The following is a 19,405-nucleotide window of genomic DNA, read 5'->3' as shown; positions in this document are numbered from 1 at the left end:
GAAAACTGGCGACCATGGACATGGACGACAATGCACCATGTAGGGAAATGTGGAATACGCCAATACTGATTTAGGAAGGGCCCAGCAAAATTGACATGTAGATGTTTCCACGGGCACTGCAGCATTGGCCAGGGGGAAAAGGGCACCTGTGGGGCCATCTGTTACTGAACATAGTGGGTGCAAGGAGCAATAAGGGACATTATGTCCCCATCTATATCCATCCAGTACACATGCCAGTGGACCAAAGTTTTGGTGTAAGAGGTCCCACAATGACTGAAATGCAGAAGCCACAGTACATTACAGCATGGAATCACAACCTGGGGAACAGAGTCCTCTGTAGCTTACAAAAAACTCCATCAAACACAGAGAGGCTGTTCTGGGGGGAGACATCATTAGACAAGGGATCTGAGGAAAGGCTCAGGGATTTCTCTGGCCACCTGTGCTACACATCTTTCAGAATCAGCGGCAATGGCTGATGTTATAGTGGCACTAGTGGTCAGGAAACCATTGACCGCTTTCTTGTTCTCAATTCTAAATAGAATCAAAGTAGGTCCTCCTGATTAAATGCCAGTTATGGCCTGATCAGAAGACAAGATGAGGCATCAGTGTTGGCATGTTGCATCATTGGCTGGTAATGGATCTGATAATGATAACAGAAGAGGAAAGAGCCCACCATTCCAAACGATGCCCTGTCTTGTCCAGCACAGAGGCCAAAAGGTTAAAAAGAGCAACCGATGGCTTGTGATCCATGATTAAATGGCACTTAGAACCATAGAATAAGACGTGAAATTTCTTAAGGGCAAATACAGTGGCTAAAGCCTCCTTTCCAACCTGAGAATACCAGTGCTGAGCAGAAGATAAAGTCTTAGAAGCATAAGTAATTTGTCATTCAGACCTGTCTGTGTATTTGTGCACCAACACTGCACAAAGACCATGCTAAGAGGCATCTGTAGCCAACAAGAGATGCTGACCAGGCTGAAAAGTGGCCACACACCATGCAGATTGAAGCTTATGTTTAAGCAAAGTGAATGCTTGGTCAAAAGCTTGGGCTCAGAAAAAAGAGCATATTTTTATGCAAAAGCACACGCAGGGGCTGAACAACAATGGATGCATCTGGTAAAAACTTATGGTAGTATGCAACTTTATCTAGAAATGCCTGCAGTTTCTTAAAGGATGTGAGTCACAGCAAGCCCTTAGTTGCATCAACATGGTGATGCAACAGCTTGACTCTTGTGGTAGAAACCACAAAACCTAGGCTCTCTTTTGGTGGCTGAAACACTGAGATTTGGCAAGATTGCACTTGAGACCCACAGACTGCTAAACAGGAAACAACAATAGGAGATTGCAAAGGTGGCCTTTGGTGGAAGAAACAATGATATTGAGGCAATTGATGCAGCCAGGTACAGAGGCTGTGAGTTGTTCTAAAAACACCAAAAAATTGTAGGCCTGCTAGTTATGCCAAAAGGCAAGTGTTGATATTGGTATAGGTCAAAAAGACGTTGACAATGAGAAGGTACCTAGTGACCTCATCCAAGGGGAGCTGGAGATATGATTCTGACAAATCAATTCAGGAAAAGCAGTGGACATCTAACACTATTGCAAGCAGCTCATCAAGGCGAGGCAAGGTATCTCAGAGACTGTGCATTATCATGACACTGAAGTTGCCGCAAAGGCTTCTTAACAATGACCAGTGGTGTAGCCCATTCACTGGAAGAAACAGGCCGAACGACCCTAAGCTATGTCAAGTGGTCTAATTCGGTCTTGACAGAGTCATGAAATGCGAATGGCACCTGTTGTGTGAAAAAAAAGGGGGGGGGGGCAGGTGGACTCTTTCATGATAATGTGGGCCTGAAAAACTGGTAGCATAACAGAGCCCAGGGGGAAACAGAGGCTCCAGTTGATGATATGGAACTTGATCTGACACTAAAGTTACCTCATTGGCAATGAAGAAACAGACCATTAAACACATCTAACCCAAATTGGTCTACAGTATGGGAATGATCCACAACAAGGAAGGTGAGAGGGTGGACAACAGATCTGTAAGAGACATTAGCGGAAAACTGAGCTAGGATTGGAATCTGCTGTTTTCTGGATTTAACCAACTTCCGTTACACCTGTGTGTGTGGTGAGGAGGGGGGGGGGGGGGGAGGGGGCACCGAGGACCAAAGTACACATATGTTTGTGTTTACTAAAGTCACTGCAGCTTCTGTTTCCACTTACATTTTTAACAGTATATTAAACACAAACAAGTTAATAAACAATCTGTATGGGGAAACAGTCCTTGTAGAGATACAGTTTATGTCCATTGGTGTTAATGTGCCCACCACATTTGAAGAGAATGAAATGTTGCCTTTCTTTTGACACTTTTTGCAAACCACTCAATGCTTATGGAATGCATAATGGTCTTGTTGGATGAAGAAGTATCGGCAAGATGGAAGAGGGCCCTTGGCCACTGCAGTGAAGTGTCCTGTTGCTGCTGTGGCCATAACCGACACTGCCTCATGCGATGCTGAGTCAAAGGTTGTACTGGATCAATGGCTTCCCCGTCATATTGAACACTTGCAGTGTGCCCCACAGATGATGATTGAGCAACTTCCAATACCTCTCCCCAGACAGCAATCTGATCACCTGCAGCCCATTACACTTCAATGGACCGTGCTATATTGAGAACATATGTAAGCATCAAATTATCACATTGAAGTGCATTTTCATGCACTTCCCTTTCTGGGGCAAGATGAATAATGTCATCATGCACCATTTGATCAGTGTAGGATTCTTGATGGGTACCTGTGAACAAATTTACAGTGACGGATCAACACTTGTAATTTTGCAGCCAAGGCTTTGGAAGATTGGTGTGGGCATTTCTGCCAATGGTTAAATTCTACACATGTTGCAATGACATGCATTCTGTCACAGCAATAGGTTGAGAAAAGCTTGCACACTTCATCAAGTGATAAGGTGGCCAGTTAGTGCAAAGGCACAAGCTGGCACAACATCTGATAAATAAGTGGTGAAAGCCAGGAAAGGAAGAAAGCCCTACACAGATTTGCTTCGTCCATGAGAAAAACCATGAAATGTTGGTGTAACCAAGTTTCATAGGGGTCCCAGTCTTCACCCAATTCATCATATGTTGGAAAGGATGATGGTTGCACTGACAGGAGAGTAACCTGTCACAAACACACAGATGCCACTCGATTCAGAGCAGTAGTGAGTGCTTGCTGTTGTTTCACGAAAGCTTGCTGCTGGGAAATTATATGTTGGAGTATTTCTTCCATCAAAACATTCATTGGGTGACAGAGAACTGACAAAAACATGTGGAGAAAATGTAAACTTCACTCATTGCCAAGTTTGCTATAGCAAGAACAAATGTGATTCATAGAAAGTAGTACTTAATAGAGAAACACGTAAGGTACAATGAAGTACACGTTGTGTGTAGCGCTGAACACATGAACCAGACAACAGTAATATAAGTTATAGAACAGGCCAACCACTCATTTACGATTGCTTGAATAAAACTGTTTCTTTGGCATCTCACCAGAGTATGCCAGGGGGCCAACACAAGTGGCCTTTATAAGCAGGCATGTGAATTGTATGGGCTCTTGATTTCTGAAATTGTGCAACTCATGAGTGAAGGTATATTATTAATACTAGTAGAGAACTTGTTTGATTCACTCCTCATCATCATTGCATCATAATAATGAGAAGTTCAGTACTGTTTGTGAGAAGTAATGAAAATGATGTGCGTACAGAAAAACGAGGTTGAGCATTCAGTTTAGGTTTTGTGAATAAGCCTTAGTCCTAAAATGTATTTACAATTCTGCCACTAATGAACAATTTGAGTATTAAATAAGTCAAAATTATAACAAAATATTGAATTTCTAACTGCAACAACTCTAGTTTATATATTCTTTTTTAAGTTCTGAATAGTTTCTCTATATTACCTATGTAAAACGAGTCAAAGATTTGTTCAAACATATTGAAATGATCTGATTTCAAATTTTAGCAATTGTTCCATCTATAGCTGACTTGCTGACTGTGGGTATAACACTCAACTACAAAGAAGAAGAAAACCCCTGTCTCTGCTTCCCAATTCTGAGTAGTTTGTCTATGTTACCTATGTAAAATTAGCCAAAGATTTGTTCAAACATATTGAAATTAATTGATTTCAAATTTTAGCAAATTGTTCCATCTATAGCTGCCTTACTGACTATGGGCATGACACCCAACAACAAATAAGAAAAAAAACCCTGTCTCTGCTTTCCAATACAAATATCAAATAAGAAAATCAACAATGAATACCATCAAGTGGACTTTTCAGGAAAGAATTGTAGTCATAATTTCTATAGTACTTCTTGTAATAATCATCTGACATTAGTCTTAGACATGTGCTTTTGTGAAACAGATGTGAACCACAACAAGTGCCTCTGCCAAGGGAAACAGTAGTCAGGTCTGTGCACACTGGTGTTGATTGTACAGCAATTATTACCACAGATGGTTTTCTGCTTAGTTGTGGACGTAATACTCATGACAAGCTGGGATTTTCTGTCAAGGTATCTAGATAATTATATTTTCTCGGCCATCAATCAAATTCTGCATGCAGATCTTTCTGTTCAAACTAAAATTGGCATTACTTTCTTGAAAAATTCTGTATTGTTGCATTTTGTAACTGTTGGCAAGGAAAATGATGGCAAAATATTATTGCTGAAGAGAGTGAAAAGCATTCCAGCCAAGGTTCATGATATTTCACTGGGTCCCAATCATACAGCTGTTCTCATGGATAATGGTGCAGTAATAACAATGGGGCGCAATGCAGAGGGACAGCTAGGAAGAGGACATTGCAGAGTAACGGGGCCAGCTGCTGTCAAGGTGTTGGCAGACAGGGTCATTACCGTAAGTAAAAATGTTTTGTGTGTGCATACTTTCCTACGCCTGTTTGTTCTTATATAGTGATAGTTGCAGTTGGTTTCAAATGACAACAATTGAGCTCCTCTATATCATTTATAAATAAATAGTTCTAACAAGGACCATTATCTTAGACGCTGTTATAAGTAATAAAGTATAATCTGATGAAGTATGTGATATCTGTTTCTCAAACACAGTCAGATGTTTTGGTGTTTACTGTTTGTTACAACTGTAATTTGGTAGATATGAGCAACAACTGTATCAAATGAATTACGTGAAAAAATAAATATATTTATGTGGTATAAAAATGGGCCAAAATGTCTGTGGATGGTATTATTTATTGTGATCTCTATTTTTCATAAGAGTTTTCACTGAAGTAACATTTAGCTTCTACAGCTTGTGAAATTGCCACTGAGAGGTAACTAGGATTTTTTAAATTATTGCATTCTATGTAAACAAAAGAATAGATCAAATTATATACCATGATGTTTTGTATTTAGGCAGCAGATAAAAATGGAACTTCTGAAATTGCATGCAGCTGTAGTTTCATTGTAAGTGAGGAACTTACATACACCATTGGAGCAGATGTCAACCAATCTAATCTCTTTATTTTGCATGTGCAATTTTTTTAGTCTGATATAAATGACATAGAAGCTATCTGCATATAGAATAAAATATACAAATACAATAAATACATTCCAACAAGTATAACATCCATGTAACTGATTAAAATTCAGTATATGATTTTTATTTTTTATCCAGTGATAAATTCTGCCTTCTGATTAGTTCTATATATATATTTTTTAAATTATTACTACCTCAGCTACAGTAGGAATAAATTTTAATTTTTTTATGGTTTTCCAAGGCAAGTTTCAGGTTGTTTCCATTAGTAAGGGAAGAGATAGTTTCCAGCTATGCTTGTTATGTTTGACTTTTTGCTTCACTTCTAATTACCTTGTCGTCAGTGAGAACAACTCCAGTCTCGCTTCCTTCTTTCATTAATGATTACCACAGTTCCATTTCTTATGTCTCTAACATTTGCCTTTAGTGACACTCTGCCCTTTCTTTCTGCCACCTAAAGAGAAAAGCCTGTTTTGATAAAAAAAGTAATAAAATATTTTTTTGAAAACTCGTGGTTTGCACACACCCGTATTGTCGTTTTACTACACGAACAGTTTCAGTCATAAACAGACCATCTGGAGTTATTTTATGACATCTTAATCAGATGTATGACAACATATAATATGACAACATATAACCACTAATAAGCATAATATCTCCAACTAACATGTCAATTCAGCTATAAATCTGCAGCACATATAGCTTACAGTACACCTGTGGCAAAGCACATGGAAAGACTGAAGTGGCATGTGACCTTCAGTCATGAACACATCATGAAGTCTACCTTGTTTGATGATGTATTTATGGCTGAAGATCACATGCTACTTCAGTCTTGCCACGTGCTTTGCCACAGATGCACTGTATGTGTTTCTGATATATACACTCCTGGAAATGGAAAAAAGAACACATTGACACCGGTGTGTCAGACCCACCATACTTGCTCCGGACACTGCGAGAGGGCTGTACAAGCAATGATCACACGCACGGCACAGCAGACACACCAGGAACCGCGGTGTTGGCCGTCGAATGGCGCTAGCTGCGCAGCATTTGTGCACCGCCGCCGTCAGTGTCAGCCAGTTTGCCGTGGCATACGGAGCTCCATCGCAGTCTTTAACACTGGTAGCATGCCGCGACAGCGTGGACGTGAACCGTATGTGCAGTTGACGGACTTTGAGCGAGGGCATATAGTGGGCATGCGGGAGGCCGGGTGGACGTACCGCCGAATTGCTCAACACGTGGGGCGTGAGGTCTCCACAGTACATCGATGTTGTCGCCAGTGGTCGGCGGAAGGTTCACGTGCCCGTCGACCTGGGACCGGACCGCAGCGACGCACGGATGTACGCCAAGACCGTAGGATCCTACGCAGTGCCGTAGGGGACCGCACTGCCACTTCCCAGCAAATTAGGGACACTGTTGCTCCTGGGGTATCGGCGAGGACCATTCGCAACCGCCTCCATGAAGCTGGGCTACGGTCCCACACACCGTTAGGCCGTCTTCCGCTCACGCCCAAACATCGTGCAGCCCGCCTCCAGTGGTGTCGCGACAGGCGTGAATGGAGGGACGAATGGAGACGTGTCGTCTTCAGCGATGAGAGTCGCTTCTGCCTTGGTGCCAATGATGGTCGTATGCGTGTTTGGCGCCGTGCAGGTGAGCGCCACAATCAGGACTGCATACGACCGAGGCACACAGGGCCAACACCCGGCATCATGGTGTGGGGAGCAATCTCCTACACTGGCCGTACACCACTGGTGATCGTTGAGGGGACACTGAATAGTGCATGGTACATCCAAACCGTCATCGAACCCATCGTTCTACCATTCCTAGACCGGCAAGGGAACTTGCTGTTCCAACAGGACAATGCACGTCCGCATGTATCCTGTGCCACCCAACGTGCTCTAGAAGGTGTAAGTCAACTACCCTGGCCAGCAAGATCTCCGGATCTGTCCCCCATTGAGCATGTTTGGGACTGGATGAAGCGTCGTCTCACGCGGTCTGCACGTCCAGCACGAACGCTGGTCCAACTGAGGCGCCAGGTGGAAATGGCATGGCAAGCCGTTCCACAGGACCACATCCAGCATCTCTACGATCGTCTCCATAGGAGAATAGCAGCCTGCATTGCTGCGAAAGGTGGATATACACTGTACTAGTGCCGACATTGTGCATGCTCTGTTGCCTGTGTCTATGTGCCTGTGGTTCTGTCAGTGTGATCATGTGATGTATCTGACCCCAGGAATGTGTCAATAAAGTTTCCCCTTCCTGGGACAATGAATTCACGGTGTTCTTATTTCAATTTCCAGGAGTGTAGTTGAACTGTCATGTTGGTTGCTGACATGATGTTTGATACTGGTAATGGTTTCTCATACTTCTGATGATGATACCACAAAATACCTGAAGATGGTCTATTTATGACTGAAACTGGTTGTGTAATAAAATGACAATATAGTAGTGCGCACACCATGATTTTTTTCTTAAATTTCTAAAAGCTATAAATCATCACCTCCACAAAATAATGATAAAAAGGTACACAAAACAAACTGTTGGCTACCAGATTCAATAAACTCTTTTGAAGAGTACTGAAGACTGTAATTGTAAGAAATTCATAGTCAAATGATACTTATTATGTATGTTTGTACAAGACAGTGTAGTCAATACTTCTTGACGCTTGGGTGTAGATTTAAACCCACCAACCTGCAACAGTACCTGCGTTTTGACAGCTGGAATCCATTTCACATAAAAAAAACCCTCCCATACAGCCTGGTCACTCAGAAATGACATACTTCCAGTGACAGAAACTCCCTTGCCTAGTATACTGAAAGTCACACCAAGGCCTTCATGTGAATGCAGTATCCCCTAGACGTAGTCCACAGATAGATCACCTTTGCTATCCCTCACCTCACTCCCCTCCTCCCTTCCACCATTCCTCCCACCAATGTTCCATTGTCTATCAAACCTTCACAATACCCTAGTCCATCACTGTTCTACTTCCAATTCTGACCCCCACCCACAGGGATCATATCCCTGTGAAAGGCCCAGAGACAATAGCTACCTAATCCATCCACCCAGCATTTCCCATTCCAGTCCTGTCACAGGCTTATCCTACCACATCAGGAACTGGGCCACCTGTGAAAGCACCAATTTCATGTACCAACCCTGCTGCATCATTGCACAGCTTTTTATATAGGTATGATGACCAACCAGCTGTCCACCAGGATGAATGGCCACTGCCAGACTGTGGCTAAGAGCAAGGCTGACCACCCTGAGGCACAACATGGAGCTGAACATAACATGCTTGACTTCAGTGGCTGCTTCACAACCCAGGCCAACTCGATCTTCCCCTCTACCACCAGATTTTCTGAACTGCAGTGATGGAAATTGTCCTTACAACACTTTCTTTGCTCCCAAAATTATTTCCACCTCAACCTACAGTAATGCACTATTCCCACACACCCCACCCAACAGTTTCTGCCCCCTCTGTGCTGTCACCTCCTCCCTGTTCATGTCCCATCACCCTCATTATTTGCCACCCTCTGCCAGTGAAACCTCACATCTTTCCTCTTCCCTGCTCCTCTCCATTCCAATCCCCCCTGCTCCCTCACCTCTCTGCTCCACAGCTTCCGACACTGCACCTGACAACCTCCTCATGTCTCTATGTAGTCTCTGCAAGCTCCATCACACAGTGTTCTTCTCTCACCTCACCTGTACCCTGCTACCTCTCCTCCATCCATACCCCATTCCAGATCACCACATGTGACAGATGCATTCCTATTTGAGCTGTCAGAGATGGTGTTCATGAGCTCTTGAGGTGCGCTTGCTTGTGTGAATGTGTATGCATTTTCTTTTCTGAAGAAGGCTTTGGTAGAAAGCTAAATATGTAACAGTTCCTGTCAACAACTCAACATGTCTTCTTTACAGTGAGTAGCAATCTATCCTTTTCCTAATATTGTTTCCTAATGTTGTTCTGGAGCTTCTTTTGTTTAATTTTTGGGGAAACATTTTCGAAAGTAGGCATTTCGGCAGTTAATGAGATAAATGTATAACTGTTGATATTAGAAAGTCCTCTCAGACACTTAAATTTCTCAGTTCTCTATAAATGCACTACAGTAATCCACTACTTCTTGTTTATTATCACTAGTAAAAAAAAACATATGAAAGAAATCATGAAATGACAATATAATATATAAGGCAGAAAATAAATGTGAAGTAGTTTGGGAGTCAAAGAACATGAAACTGGAAAAGACAGACACAAGTATAATAATACACAAATCAAAAATGGGGGTAGAATAAGAGACATTCCACCGAAATTGGCAAATTTTATACATAACTATGACTCTGGTATTGCAGAGACATTGCAACAAAATCTTCCTAAAATACACGTAATACCTAGATGTCATTCCAGAAAAAAGAAAATTCTCTATGAAATCTCTACACCCTAAATATGATGTACAAAAGATAAATGGTAATGAACAATTTACAAAAGAAACACAACATTTAAAACCACAAAATTGGCAACAATTGCAAGCAGGACTTTTAAAAGCAGCTGAAACTGTAGCACCGCAAACAAGAACACGTAAACACTCATGGTGGACAGATGAGTGTGACCAACTGATAAATCCCAGACAACAGGCGTGGCTAAATTGGTTGTGCAACAAAAATCAAAAGACCCTGGAAGATCTCAAAGGTACCAGGAAAACAGTCACAAAAGCAATATGAACAGTCCATAAACAACACAAAGACAAAAAATTTCAAGAGATAGAAAATGATTTCAAGAAAAACAATTCTCGAAATTTCTAGAGTATTCAATCAAAGATTAACAAAGTACTCTTTCCTCCATCACTCCAATTCAAAACTGAACATGGGGAAATTGCCCATACCAACACCAAAAAACGGTGAAATTCTTGCAAAATACTTTTCTAAATTACTGAATTGTGAAAAGCCTGCAGAAAAATTTGAGTTCCATCACACATAACAAAACCCAGACTCAAAGCCACCAAGTTTACAGGAGATTAAAGAGATAATTCAGTCACTGAAAAATAACAAAGCATCAGGAGAAGACCAAATCATCGCAGAATTATGGAAAAATGCAGGAGAAAATCTTATTGCAAAACTCAAAGAAATTATACATGAAATCTGGAAAACTGAAAAAAATCTCCACAGATTGGAAGACAGCAATATACATCCCCTGTACAAAAAAGGAAGTAAAACAGACCCCAACAACTATTGTGGAATCTCTTTATTGTCAATAACATACAAAATTCTGTCTAAAGCCCTACTAAACCGAGCAGAACCTCAGCTGGATTCAAAACTAGGCGAATACCAAGATGGATTCAGAAAAGGTCGATCATGTGTTGAACAAATCCTTAACTTGAAAAACTCAATGAAATATTTTCATAGTACTTCAAACAAAAGTTATGTCATCATGTTTGTTGACTTTAAAAAAGCATATGACAGAATAGACTGAGAATCCCTTTTTGAAGTATTAGCAGAATGTGGACTAGATCAAAAGACAACAAACATCATAAAAGAAACACTCATGGAGACCAAATCCAAAGTAAAATTTATGGGAGAATTGAGCCTAGAATTTGAAATAGACACAGGAGTACAACAAGGGCACGTACTGTCCCCAGAGCTCTTCAATTGTGCTCTTGAAAAAGTTGTTAGAGAATGGGGAAAAACAGGTGCACCAGCACACAGACTGGGACCAAGACGTAAGGGCATAGAATTATACTGTTTAGCATTTGCTGATGACATGGCACTGATCGCACAAGACATTACTGATGCACAGAAACAGCTACAATTATTACAAGAACAGGCAGCAAAAATAGGGTTTGAAAAAACAATATTTATGACTGACATCAAAGATGCACCTTCGGATCTAAAAATTGGTAATAACTACATCTCTCGAGTAAAAGAATTTAAATATTTAGGTTAATGGATTACAGAAAATTGTAATGAAAAGAAATCTCTCAGATCAAGAGTCCAGAAAATGGAGACGGCATTTCATTTAACAAAAAACATTTACATCAAAAAGTCTCTCGTGGAACTGCAAAATATGACACTACACAACAGTAATTAAACCTGAAGCTCTCTATACATCTGAGACACAAAACCTTCAACATAGAGCACTAAAAGAGGAATTAGAAGTGAAAGAACGTAAAATAATGAGGAAAATCCTAGGACCAAGAACTAAAGATGGTGTGCATTATCCAAAGCCCAATGCAGAAACATATAAAAATATCTCCAAAGTAACAGACACAATGCACATGAGAAGAATCCAATTCATGGGGCATTTAGAAAGAATGGACTCAAACAGGTTAATGCACAAAATCCATACATTTTTAAAGAACAGAACTACAAGACCAAACTGGTACAAACAGACAGAAAAAGACCTGAGAGAATTAGGGTCTCCAAATCTACACGATAGAAATGAAATCAGAAAAATCACAAACACATGGTGTTTTGAGGAAGAAGAGAGAAAAACTAACTGACATACGTGGTCTACACAATGAAAGCTAGCCCATTTGTTGTTTATGAAGGAATACTGGGCGAAAAGGAAGGCTAACAAATGTTGATTATGCGTGGTCCTAAGTGATCCATTCGCAAAGAAGAAGAAGAAGAAGACATGTAATACCATCGCGGTCTTACATGGAAAACAGAGTGAAAATGGTAGACATAGCTCACACATCTGCTGATGATAAATTATTTTGTAAAATAAGTTTCAGGCAGAAAAAAAAATTGCAAGTGTTCCTCAGAGTAGTATTTTGGTACCAAATGAGTCAGTGGTTTTCCAAACAGTGTAAGACTTGGAAAAATAGCTCTCTGCTAATGGCATCAGTCTCGTAATCACTGATAAAAAACCAGAGCTATTAGAAAAGGAAATGAAATCCTCAGTGATGTTTAAAATTGGAAAGTATGTAATAAATTAACATTGAACATAAAGAAAACAAACAGTATGCACTTCCGTGTAGAGGGAAAATAAAATTGTCACATTGAACATAGAAGATAAATTTATAGGTTGTGTTCAAATACATAGTTTTAAGGTTTGAATATTGAATGTCAGTTGAAATGAAATGAACATACAAAGATAGAGGCAAAAAGAATATCATCAGCATGCTTTTAGGGTTCTGTCATCAACTTGTAACAGCGAGTGTATTGTGATGACATACTATTCCTACATACTCAGTTGTTAGCTATGGAATTCTTTTCTGTTTATCGAAGGCATGAAATGTTGACTCAGTTTGGAAGTAAGAGAAAAGGGTTGTAACAATGATAACGGGAAGTAATAGTTGAGCTCCTTATGAAAGTCTATATGGGATGTGGAGCGGAGTGTGTAAGCATTGGAAGAGGGTGAATTGGTCGCCTGGTCGTAGATATAGCTAATTGCTATAATCGCACTATTTCACTCCCATTTACGGAGCTTGTTAGCACTTGATGTTAGGTTGGCGCCATTAAAATGCATTGTGTTGTAGTAATCGCTGCTACTTGCTGGATCGCTGCTGTCTCTCAATGGTGATGATGGCTCTACATCTGGTTGTCTAGGGTTAAAAACATGTGGTCCCGTGTTTTTATGTGCTTTTGATGATAAAGAATGAGCAAAACCAACAAATATGTAAACTTCAAATATTTATTACTCTGGTGGCCATCTTAATTCCACTGTCCACCAAAGACCATGACACAACACAAAGTAGTATTTCCTTTACATGTTCTTTGCATTGTTTATCCACCTCAAACAATAACACACAAACACACTTTACCAAAGTGACATTCCGACTGCCCCCTCGACCCTTCTTGCTGCTCGTATTTATAACATTGTCAAAGAACTACTAAAAAGAGATATAGTTTATAAGTCACATGTACATCTGTTATCATAATTTGTGCAGAAAAGTTATTAATTTGCATCAAGTGGCATAATTTAACATGTTATTAAAATGACAGACAGATTTGTTGACTTGACAGAATAATTCTTTGTTACAAAAAGGCCGTTTTTTAGAAGTTTGTCAATTGACTTCTCTAATTTGCATAAATAAGTAAATAACATGAATTATTAACCCAGATAGTCCTGAATTATTTGTTTTTCAAGAATTGATTAATATCTTATCTACATTCATTCACAAGGTTGTAAGGAAGAAAGTAAAAACAAATTTGAGTATTTATTTTTATTTAGTATTTCCAAAAATGGGCCTCCTTCCAGAAGGATGTCAGGACAATAAGGGAACATGTTTTTAAAGTATATGACATTGCACAATTAACTTGTTTTGGTTTTCATACTTTCAAATAAACAAATAAATTTGAATTATGGGCTAAAGCAGCTAATAAATACAAAAAACAAAGAAAATAACCTATACACATATTTTATGCACTAGTATGATAAGACAAAAAGCAACAAACATGAAGTGGTTCGTCACATCTTACACACATACTAGTAGTTTTTTTGTGGCAACTTCGACATTTCAGCTGCTTCTTCTTTTTTGTTATCTCGTCCGTTGGTAATTCAGCAACATAATGTTCTCTTCCATCAAATCTAGAATCTTGTTTTGCCCTCTTACTAAGACATCCTCTGCTGGTAGTGACTCTTTTGTTACTTTCAAGAATTGCAGTGACAATTCGACGACGAAATGTCAGATGATCTATGGGTTATTCGTTGTGCTTGTAAAGGTCCCAGGTATTTTGCTCTGCAATGTCTATAAAATGTGCAGTGATCGGGAAATACCACTTTTTCCCTCTTACTGAGCATCTATATAGGAATTGATTTTGGTCAGTTCGATCTATGCCTCCCAAGTTAGGTTGAAGCACGCTAATCCTTTTCTTTTGTTCCCTGGAAAATCTTGCTACAGAGCATAGTGGTTGCGCTCTGTGAAAGTTGGTGGCTACAGTAACAACATTGTTGTCATTCCAACGTACAATGGAAATCCCAGATGCTGAGTCAGAACAAATTTCATATGATCCTCTATTTTCTTTTATCATTTTATCTACAAATGATAGAGTACAATTCTTAACTCTGTTTCCTCTTATTGTTCCTGTTGCTTCCACACCCCTCTCTTCTAGGTCATGTAGCGCAGTAGCATTGAGCTGACTTGCTGGGAATTTATCTACACTTGGATTTTCTTCAGCACCCGAATCTTCATCTGTTACGTCATCAGTTGAATTTAGAGGAGGGTGTAATCTTACATTCACACCAGTATTAGGTATTTCCTCATCTTTTGATTCTAACATGTCCAAATGTTCCATAAGTGACATCGTTTTCTGTGAATACAAAATGACAACACATTACCCTGACATCCTTCTGGAAGGACGATTGAAAACATTATTGAATTACAACTGATGAAAACTTTCAATCGTAATATGAGCCCATAAATAATATAGGTTAATTCTTTAAGATATTATATGACAAGTTTCAGAATTATTGACTCAATATGAAAGAAAATATATATACCCATCGATGACAAGGTCAGTCAGTTCGTCCATGGTAAAATCGGCCCTATTTTCAAGACACAGTTTCTCACTCACTATAAATGACAGCGTCAAACTGACTGTCGCAGTGCGCAACTGACTCTGCCTACTGCATATAACAATGCGTCACAGTCCGTTGCAACAATGCGTTATTCGCAAAAGTAAATAATTTCAACAGTGAGTTACATCGTCCTTCCAGAAGGACGTCAGGGTTATCTGGGTTAAGAATTACATTGGTTTTCATCTCAAATAGGATTGCTTACGTGAATACTGAGTGAAAATGCTCCTAGTGAACAAATAGGTTTCACTGGGTGATTTTTATTTAAGGAGATCCAAAATACCTAAGTTGGCCACTATTTTTCGTACTTCATATTAATTATTTAAGATGAACTTAGTGTTTTTACATGATGACATTTGCTGTATCAGTGATCAAGTGATATAAACTTTTGTGTGGGTCAGTTATTCAGTATAATTTAATGGATTGACTGTTTATGCAGACATGTTATGCAATCATTGTTAACATACACAATAACTTTTCTATAATCATAAATACTCATTAAACTGGTTGAATTTGGAGGGTATCGCATACTTCGGTACAGTAAAGCCTTTAATATGTTCCGTTACAAGTGGCAGTGAAATAAAAGAGTTGATTAAAGATGTTCTTGGTGTCTGGATGCAGAAAGGAGGTGGATGTAGAGGTGGGCTACTAGCCTAACAGTTGAACACAGAAATAGACAGAGCAGAAAATGGAAGAGCTGGCAATTTATGTTCATATGGCTGGTCGCCATTACTGGCGAGTGGACACAGACAGCACATGGCTGTCCGCTCTGTATGAAAACTCAATCAGAAGAGCATCTGCTTTGTATGACAGCTACAACAAAAGAGAGTTGACCAGTGCCTCTCTGCTCTCCAGGACCCTCCAACAACTGCGCATCTGACTCATATCCCACATCCCCTATTGATTAACTTGGTGGTATGGGTACACCAGTTTACTCATCAGAGATGCCAGAATGGGTGAAGTGATGCTGTCTTCAGCAGATTTTACTAGAATATACTGCTTCTGTTCTGAAGGATGGGCTGGGCTGGCACATAGGCACTGATGAAGTTATTCTGGGAGGAAAGATTCAATGGAAAATGATATTTGAAATAAAATTTTGCAAAAAATCTCAAATATCCTCAGACTGACTGCCTCTACAGAACTATTTAAAATGGCATCCTTACTGCACCAAATAAATACATATACCAGTCTGATCTGTATGTCAGGGAAGATATTGCCAACCATTTCATTAAAAGTTGTATACATAACCATGGGATAAGAACTTGTTTGGACTTACATTTACCAAGGAAATACAAACAAAAAACTGGAAACAGCACTTTCTAACAAGAAATAAAGCTGTGTAATACACTGCCCAACGAGGTGAAAAGCTTACTAAAGTCAGGTAAAACATTCTTCATAAGTAATTCATACTACACAATTACAGATAACGTAGAGGACTCACAGAATTGGTTAGTAATAAAATGAGATAACTATAACACTCTGTCAATCACAGTGCAGTGCTTTTATAAAAAAAAATTGTGTGCCAAGATTTATAGGTACAGATCTGCATGGATAAGAAAACTATTATCCACACTGCATACACAAGACAATTATCCACATCTGCAGAAACTCAAGTTTAGGTAAGCAGTTTTATCTGCCACTTCTCTGGTAAAAGGCTTATGTCTGGCCTGAAATTTCATCTGCTGATGTGTGCACTCAGCTTTGATGTGAATTAAGGCTAGACGTATTTCAATGGCAGTCATATCAAATTCAAATTAATTTTCATTTTGTTTATAGGAGTAGTACAAAACATATTTTTTCCATGCGTATGGAGAAAGTTGTTTGATGATTTTCACATTTTAAGCACAGGCCTCATAATAAAGATAACCATTATCATGTGAACATCAATTACCCCAGTACTAAGTTATTTCAAAATGTTACTATTCTCACTGTAAAAACCATTATATAGTGCACTTTTAAATGCACCTAACACAAACATTGATATATTCACTGATTTTATACTGAATGTTTCACTGATGTGCAAAGCTTAAGGACACATGTAACTTTCATGTTACATGTTGCTACCAAGTACTATAGGCCAATAACACTTGGACCATACACAGAAAGAAATACTACAGTATAGTACAAAAGGTAACTGAAAGAATAATGCAATGTGATGGAACAGAAATTCAAAAACAATAATTACACTGAAGTCATCACAATTTATGACAGTCTTCTGGTCATTATAAACGATGGGACATGGTTCTTAAAAGAATGTGTGATGATTACAGACAGCAGTGCATGCTCTGCAACATGCTGCCACACTGTCCACAAGGTTGGTAAGAAGTTCTTGTAGTAGGACGTTCCATTCCTCTAGCAGCACAGTTGACATCTGTTGGATGGTCCTTGGGGCATGTGAACATGATGCAATACATCTCCAGAATGCATCTCATATCTGCTGGATGGAATTTAAGTCAGGGAGCTAGGCAGGCCAATCCATTTGCCAAATATCCCATCATTCCAGGCTCTCCTTCACCTGCACTGCCCACTATGGTTGCACATTGTCATCCATAAATATGAAGTCAGGGCAGAATATGCTGTGTCATCCAAACAAGATACAGCCAGGGCAAAAGCACCACAGATGCAAATATGTGAGCTGGTGCCAGTGCCATAGAGACTTGCCACTTGTGCAAGTTCCACCATTGCCGTGGGCGATGTTGAGGATGAAGAATGCCTCAGCCAATTGATGTCTGAGTACAATCTGCCAATAACCAGATGACAATGGACAGAAGCCTACTCGGAAGATAGATGAGCAGCTGTTGCCTACTTGGTTGTAGATCATCATCCAGGGTTGACTTAGACAGGGAACATCATTTAGTGAACTCTTGGAAGTGAACAGACAGTTGTTGTAAATTGCATTTGCTATGTACTGTGAAGTTTACCTACAACTATTTGCACTTAGCCATTGAGGGCTTTTTTTGAGTTATCTTACAAGCAGTGTTGCCAAATTCCTTGTTCACAAGTCACAAGGATAAGTAAACCTTTACACCTCATTTGTGTGACTTCATTACTAATTTGATGGTTGGTTGTGGAACCTTCATTCTCCTCCTGTTACCTGACCCAGGGGCATAGCTGTGTAATAGTGGCAGGGAGAAATTGTCTTAGTGATGTACTCTATGAAAAGACGTTTCACAAACTCAGCCTACCGTAACAACAGTGGCAACTTGGCCTCCACAGCAGTAGTGACGAGGCCTTTACAAAACTGGCAATAAGGGTTTACAAAATAATGTACCTCTGAAAAGATACACTTGGGAAAGTAGTGCATTGTCACAACAAGACTGACTGCTGAGTGTACCATGTTCAAAGATTTGGAGGTCAGTACACCCATGCAACTTATGCCTCCTCATAACAGAACATCTGGAACACAAAAACAATCATGTTTCTCGGTGCATTATGCATTCCCACCATATGAGGGTATGTCCAGAATCACTTCTCAGACAGAATCTGCTCTCATCCAAGAAGAACATGTGACCCCCAATCATCCGTGGTCCAGTCTCTAAGCTCTCAGCACCATTGCAGACAGTGCCACTGATGTGCAGATATGAGTGGTACACAATGTACTGGTCTTCGTACAAAGAGGCCGCCCCCATGCAGCCACCGTGCCACTGTGGAGCGCAAGATTGCCTGCCTTGTAGTCCTGTTAAATGTGGTTGCAACTGCACTCATTTTTTATGTGGATCCCTTCATGCCTGTTCACAATGCTGTGGTCTTCTAATATAATTGACTATGATCGACCATGTCCTCTCCTTTGAATTGGAGTGCCTGTGGTTCAGAATGCTCCTCATGCACATAAAACAGTGCTGTAAATAAAACCAGAATCCTGAGCTACATCCATCACAGTTGGTCCTTTTTTCAATTCCCTGATGATTCTTATGTGAGGTATATAAATGTTGACTGTGGTTCATGTTGTAATGAAGAACACCACCTCAGTGCACCATCACAACTTGCTGATTCACACTCAAGTGTCTTCTGTTCCTTCAGCTGTAGTCACTCTGCCTCCGTATCATGTGATGTTCAGCTTTTGTACACAACTGGGTAACCTCAGCCAAAATGCCCCCATACTTTCTTTCATTTCCACTGAGTAGTTAATATATTATGTTGCTTTATCTATCTTATTCTTAAGTTTTTCAGATCAGTGTATTTATGGTGACTATGATTAACAAGCTGGAGTGAGATTATGAAACAAAGATTCCAAAGAACAGCTCATTCTAGAAGAGCCTATTTATCACATTGCAGTATTTTTTTTTTTTTTTAATTGCATAACTGAGGACTCATGTAGCACATGCATACAAAGCACTTTCCTCTTTTCTTTGTTGCTTGTCTTACCAAAAGTGGACT

The 19,405-nt window shown here is 39.8% G+C and overlaps 1 protein-coding gene across 1 annotated transcript in view; it reads left to right on the top strand.

Annotated features, from left to right (window-relative positions):
- The window catches only part of LOC126176677 (serine/threonine-protein kinase Nek8), a 306,561-nt gene that overhangs the window by 215,816 nt on the left and 71,340 nt on the right, over positions 1 to 19,405 (top strand). Inside the window, exons 16-17 of the mRNA XM_049923838.1 lie at positions 4,403 to 4,550; positions 4,678 to 4,890. Coding sequence (XP_049779795.1) covers positions 4,403 to 4,550; positions 4,678 to 4,890 — 361 coding nt within the window. The remainder of the gene's footprint in view (positions 1 to 4,402; positions 4,551 to 4,677; positions 4,891 to 19,405) is intronic.

Source organism: Schistocerca cancellata, chromosome 3 (assembly GCF_023864275.1).
Source record: "Schistocerca cancellata isolate TAMUIC-IGC-003103 chromosome 3, iqSchCanc2.1, whole genome shotgun sequence".
Lineage (NCBI taxonomy): Eukaryota > Metazoa > Arthropoda > Insecta > Orthoptera > Acrididae > Schistocerca > Schistocerca cancellata.
The sequence above is the reverse complement of the archived record's forward strand: the minus strand, read 5'-3'. Positions and strand labels throughout refer to the sequence as shown.